Source organism: Rhinopithecus bieti, unplaced genomic scaffold, assembly GCF_001698545.2.
Source record: "Rhinopithecus bieti isolate Rb0 unplaced genomic scaffold, ASM169854v2 scaffold_8911, whole genome shotgun sequence".
Lineage (NCBI taxonomy): Eukaryota > Metazoa > Chordata > Mammalia > Primates > Cercopithecidae > Rhinopithecus > Rhinopithecus bieti.
In genome coordinates, this window is record NW_016806084.1 from 2236804 (window position 1) to 2243429 (window position 6626).

The 6626-nt window shown below is 38.7% G+C and overlaps 1 protein-coding gene across 1 annotated transcript in view; it reads right to left on the minus strand.

The window, feature by feature from the left end:
* RBL2 (RB transcriptional corepressor like 2) overlaps positions 1–6626 on the minus strand; it is a 58038-nt gene that overhangs the window by 22957 nt on the left and 28455 nt on the right. The window contains 4 exon segments of the mRNA XM_017874633.1: positions 1537–1648; positions 3414–3578; positions 4362–4499; positions 6062–6165. Of these exon segments, the coding sequence (XP_017730122.1) occupies positions 1537–1648; positions 3414–3578; positions 4362–4499; positions 6062–6165 (519 nt within the window).

A 6626-nucleotide genomic window follows, 5' to 3' on the forward strand; every position in this document is an offset into this window, starting at 1 on the left:
CAGATGATACAAAAGTAAATAAACTTACTAGATTTGTGTTTGATACAATGCTGCAGAATCAGAAAGAATAGATTATGATCATGTTTTCTTATAAAATATCAAGAGATCTCAGGAAAACTGAGAAGTGATAAGTACAAAGAAAATGAAGTTTAAAGTCAAGTCTTCCTAATCTGTAGATTAGGGAAGGGAAAATTCTACAAAAATAGACTAAGAAAGACCAACTGTCAGATCTTTCAAAAATGAGGACTTTTCATAAGGATCATCCATGTCTATTAAGTATACACTGACCTAGAGTGATTTTTGTTTGTTTTTTTTGGGGGGGTAGAGATGGCATCTTGCTATGTTGCCCAGGGTGGTCTTGAACTCCTGGGCTCAAGCGATCCTCCCAACTAGGTCTCCCACAGTGCAGGGGTTACAGGCATGAGCCACCATGCCCAGCCTAGAGTGATTCCTGACTTTAAAAATGGTATTTCTTCTGTAGCCAGTTCTTAACCAATTACATTATAAAAGTGATCTAGAAATAAGGATATTCTTTGAATTGGATCCAAGGATTTAGAACTCTCTGGATTTACTGAATTGCTCTTTAAAAAGCAGTTCTATCTCACATATTGTAAACTAAAACCTTTCACCTTGAAGATCTTCTAAGCAGCTGCCTAAAAAATATAAACCAGATGGATACCAAAACTGCCCTTTTCTGTATTTCTTGGGCCAGCACTAATGTCATTAACTAGGGTAGCACAGCTCAACACAGTAGAACATACTCAGTTGTCTTAACTCACTGCCTTGTCTATACCTAACTGGATCATGCAGCTCTATCTTTAAGAAGGCTTTTCTATTTCTCCTGATTTTAAAAGTAATACGTATTTGCCTTAAAAATTTTACAGAAATCACCAGGAATTCTATCACCCAGCAATGATCTTAGCAGTTTGGTTTTTCCATTTCCACCATTTTGTATACTCATACACTTTAAAAATAGGGATCATATTAAATATATAGCAGTCGGCCAGGCGCGGTGCCTCATGCCTGTAATTCTAGCACTTTGGGAGGCCGAGGCAGGCGGATTGCTTCAAGTCAGGAGTTCGAGGCCAGCCTGGCCAATATGGCAAAACCTCTCTACAAAAATACAAAAATTTAGCTCGGCATGGTGGCGCATGCCTGTAGTTCCATCTACTCAGGAGGCTGAGGCATGAGAATTGCTTGAACCTAGCAGGCGGAGGTTGCAGTGAGCTGAGATTGGGCCGCTGCACTCTAGCTTGAGCAACAGAGCGAGACTCTGTCTCAAAAAAAAAAAAAAAAATTAAATAAACATAGCAGTCTATCGTCTATCCTTTTTAAAAGATACCTGTTATATCATGCATTTTCCTGTGTTCTTAAATAGTCTTTAAAGGCCCTTCTTTTAAGTGATTCATGTGGCACAAAAATGCATGGAATATTTTCTTCTAATATATACCCTATTAACTTCACTTATAGGGTTAAATAAAATTTAAATTTCCAGATAGTAAGCCCCAAAATATTCCCCTAGTATTTTAAACTTACTCCTTCCAAGACCTCCAGTATCAGCACGAACTTCAGTCACCCTTCTGGGAGTCAAAGGGGAGCCCGCAATGCAAATTTCATCTGCCCTTTCCAGGTTCTGAGGTGGCATGACCTGTGAAGAATTGGTTACACAGAATGCCAGGATCCAAAACAGCACTTTAATTAGAAATCCAATAGTAATCTAAGGCGGAAAAAGTCTCTTAACAATTATTCCGTCTAAATAAAATCAGCTGTCTTTCCCATTTTCATAATAAAGTTAAAAAAAAAAAACTTTTAGCAGTCAAAAAATGCAAAACCTTGTAATTGGATACTAAATATGAGTCAACCTTCATTACTGGTTTGGAGAGTTTGAATATCAATCACTCTAAAGCAGGGGTCCCCAACCCCTGGGCCATGGACCCTGTTAGCAACCGGGCAACATAGCAGGAGGTGAGTGGCAGGCAAGTGAGCAAGCGAGCAAAGCTTCATCTGTATTTACAGCTGCTCCCCATCACTCACATTGCTACCTGTGCTGGCCTCCTGTCAGATTAGTGGTGGCATTAGATTCTCATAGGAGTGTGAACCCTATTGTGAACTGCACACGTAAGGGATCTAGTTTGCATGCTCCTTATGAGAATCTAATACCTACTGATCTGTCGCTGTCTCCCACCACGTCCAGATGGGACCATCTAGTTGCAGGAAGACAAGCTCAGGGCTGCCACTGACTGTACATTTTGGTGAATTATGTAATTATTTCATTATATATTACCACGTAATAATAATAGAAATAAAGTGTGCAATAAATGTAAGGCACTTGAATCATCCCAAAATCTCCCCCACCCCAACCCTGTCCATGGAAAAACTGTCTTCCATGAAATTGGTCCTTGGTGCCAAAAAGGTTGGACCACTGCTCTATGGGAGAGAAACTTGATAAGGAAATCAAGAAAGAACACTGAATTTTTACTCTGTCACCAAAATCTTAGGACAACTACAAATTATCTGACTCGTTTCCTCTTTGACATGGGGTGAAGTATGACAGGTCACTTACCTTACTTAAGGGTGTATGTTTGCTGCCTAAACCCTGAAGGCTGGGTAGTGAGCCAAGGCCATGATGCCCAGCCAAGGAGCAGGTGTCCCTGATAACCCAAACATCCCAGAGAGGATCTGAGAAACTACCAAGGAAAACAGTCCCATCATGCACACACATGGTAGGCAAAGAGCCAGAAAATTAGCAGCTTAGCGATGGGAGGTGGTGAGGATCTCTAGAGCTGTCCTGCTGCTACCTAGGAGTACCCTGTATATAAGTATTTTATTTTTCCCCACCACCTCTGCCTCCTCCATATGTAAGTCTTTTTTTTTTTTTGAGACGGAGTCTCGCTTTTGTTGCCCAGACTGAAGTGCAATGGCACAATCTCGGCTCACCGCAACCTCCACCTCCCAGGTTCAAGCAATTCTTCCACCTCATCCTCCCAAGTAGGTGGGATTACAGGCATGCATCACCACGCCTGGTTAATTTTTTGTATTTTTATAGAGACAGGGTTTCTCCATGTTGGTCAGGCTGGTCTCAAACTCCCAACCTCAGGTGATTCACCGGTCTCGGCCTCCCGAAGTGCTGGGATCACAGGCATGAGCCACTGCGCCCAGCCCCTACATATCTAGATCTTAATAAACATATCTACTTGCCAAGCTGGACTTGTCTGAGTCATTCTTTGTCTCTTGGCACCTTCCCAATTTGCGGGTAGAGAGGGACGACGTTACAGTCCCAAGTTTTTCTCATAACAAGGTGTAATTAATTATAACATATTAAACCCAACTGCCACCCTCCCATCCCCAAAAGGATTATTAATAGATTAGATATTGATGTATTTTTCTCATAAAAAGATGTTATTTTCACAAACCTCTTCACATGTAGGAACTCTGTTTTCATTGTCTCTAATTTTTTCCCAGAGTGGAGACTCTGGTTTCCATGCCAAATGATCTAAGATCTGTTCTTCAATCTGATTAAGGTGTTTCACCACCTCTCTACAAAGGCCATCTTCTGCTCTAATGAATACTTCTATCACCTGAAATAAAAAATGTCCTGGTTCACTGAATAATAATTATTAAATATTTTTAAATATTTAGACAAGAAATTAGTCAAAAATTACAAGTTGAAATATTATTTTGAAACAGCTGCTCTTCCTTTTACTGTCTTTGTAAATATAGTTCAAACCATGTGAATTACATAAAATGGTTTACATTGTGATGTATTTCAAAAGTTTTTAATGAAAATACATGTATATTGAGGTTGAAAAACATTACTCTGAAAATTTCATATAAAAATCTCTAAACATTTAATCTATGCCACTATAAAAATTAGTTTTGACTATCTTATGAGAGTTAAGATAAACTCATATCCTAACTCAGTATCAAGAAATAGCTACCAAATCAATGCTTTAACTCTATGCCTCTCTGTAACACATGAAAGAGAACTTTTATTTTTTTCTGACATTTTCAGTGGTATTTAATTTTCATAAAATAAAAAAAGGCTGCTATACAAGATTAGCTAGTGACATGTGTGCTACTTTTTTTAAGCCTTCTCATCTCATAAAAATCACAGTATTCTAAAAACTGTTATTACATAAAGAAAGGAATCAAAGCTTTTACCCAAAATGGATCTTTCATACAATATTAAAAAATTTACATAGGTCTTGAGATTCTATTTCTTTTCTACTCCACAAATAGTGATTAATTATGTAATTAAAAACAGAAAAATATACTTAGATGTTAACTTGAACTAAATGACTAACAACAGGAAGTTGGTCTCATTTACAATCTCCACATTAGTATCATATTTTTAAAAATACCTTATAAAAATGATAAAGAGGCACTTCAAATATTTCAGTAATAAATGGAAAATTCCCAGGAGGCTTGTAAGAAAAAGTGACGACCTCAAGGCAGCAGGCCAACAGAGATCTGTGGAAGGCATCTTGTTCTAGAATACCCTATAAAATAAAGTTATTAGCATTCAGAAACATTTACTTAGTCTAAAAAGTCATCTCATACCCAGTGAATTTAAGTGAAAATACCAAAGAAAGTCTCACTTTCTGACTGAGTGCAAAGTGTGTGCTTATTTTCTTACAAAACCTTTCTTAATTATATAAATAAAGCCCATTTTTTAGTGGAGGAAATATATTAAAGGAATGTATGAGACTTTTAAAACCTTACCTATTATATCTTAAAAGAGATTACATCTCTAACCAAAATACACACACCCTGATGCTTAGAAGAACAATGACAGGGAAAGATGTTTCAAAACAGTATTTACAGTCAGTGCTATAAAAAACTGAAAGGGGGGCCGGGCACGGTGGCTCACACCTGTAATGCCAGCACTTTGGGAGGCCAAGGTGGGCAGATCACCTGAGGTCAGGAGTTCGAGACCAGCCTGACCAACATGGTGAAACCCCATCTCTACTAAAAATAGAAAATTCGCCAGGTATGGTGGCACCCACCTGTAGTCCCAGCTACTCAAGAGGCTGAGGCAGGAGAAGCACTTGAACCCAGGAGGTAGAGGCTGCAGTGAGCCGACATTGCACCACTGCACTCCAGCCTGGGCAACAAGAGCGAAACTCTGGCTCAAAAAAAAAAAAAGAAGAGAAGAAAAAGAAAACAAAAAAAAAATTGAAAGGGGCCAGGTGGGTGGCTCATACCTATTATAATCCCAGCACTTTGGGAGGCCGAGGGGGGCAGATCACTTGAGGTCCAGAGTTTGAGACCAGCCTGGGCAATACTGTTCAAGAATTGCTTGAATCTGGGAGGCAGAGGTTGTGGTGAGCCAAGATTGTACGACTACACTCTAGCCTGGGCAACAGAGTGAGACTCTGTCTCAACAACAAACCCAAAAAAACAGAAAGGCAAGCAGGCAGGTGACTGGCTAGATGACCATGTACCAAAAGTCAGTATGTTTATCACAGGATGACATTAATCATAGGTGATTTTTATTTTCTTCTTTTTGCTTATAATTTTCCAACATTGTAAACAATTATTATTTTTTAATTAAAAGCTACTGAGGCACCAAAAGCACAGGCAACAGGCCAGGTGCAGTGGCTCACGCCTGTAATCCTAGCACTTTGGGAGGCCAAGGCGCACAGACCACCTGACGTCCGGGGTTCCAGACCCGCCTGGCCAAACATGGCAAAACCCCGTCTCTACTGAAAATATAAAAATTAGCTGGGCATGGTGGCGCACGCCTATAATCCCAGCTACTTGGGAGACTGAGGCAGGAGAAATGCTTGAACCCAGGAGGCGGAGGTTGCATTGAGCCGAGATTGTGCCACTATACTCAAGCCTGGGCAACAGTGCAAGACTCCGTCTCAAATAATACATACATACGTATATTTAAAAAAAAAGCACAGGAAACTAGTGAAAAAATAAATTGGATTTCATCAAAATTAAAAACTTTTGTGCATGAAAGGAGACTATAAAGTAAAAAAAACAACCTACAGAATGGGGCAGGAAGGAAATTATGTTTTATTGTGCTGATCAATACATTGGTTATTTTACTCACAGATAAATCCATGTCTCCTAGTCTTTTTTGTTCCTGCTCAATAACAGATTCTAATACTTTATAGTAAAGCATCTCCGCAAAACGAAAATGTTTGCTGGCAATTTCTGTAGAAATAATAAAAAAAAATCCACAAAAATGGCACACAAAGAAAATAAAGGCCCATTCCTCCTTCTTTACTCACAAAATAAAATGTAAAAACCAACCCAATACTTTAGATACGCAAACTTCTTATGACTGGTGTTTTAATTATCCCTAAGATACCTTAATTTTCTTCATGGTAACAGTCACATTTTTCTAAAATTATTAAATGAATTTGTACATAAAGAACTATAATATCATTTAAGACTTACACCCTTTTTTCCCCTCTATGGTTGAACAAAACAAACCCACGCTAAGAGGTATATAACTGGCTTACTATTCTACACCTACTTAGTTCCAATTCCTGACATCAAACAATTCCTAGGCCAGGGCCCATAACAGTGATATCTTCTGTCCTTATTCTCAATATGCCGAAGAATCACTATGCTTCTATTTAATTTCCAGTTTACAAAAAAAAAAAAAAAAA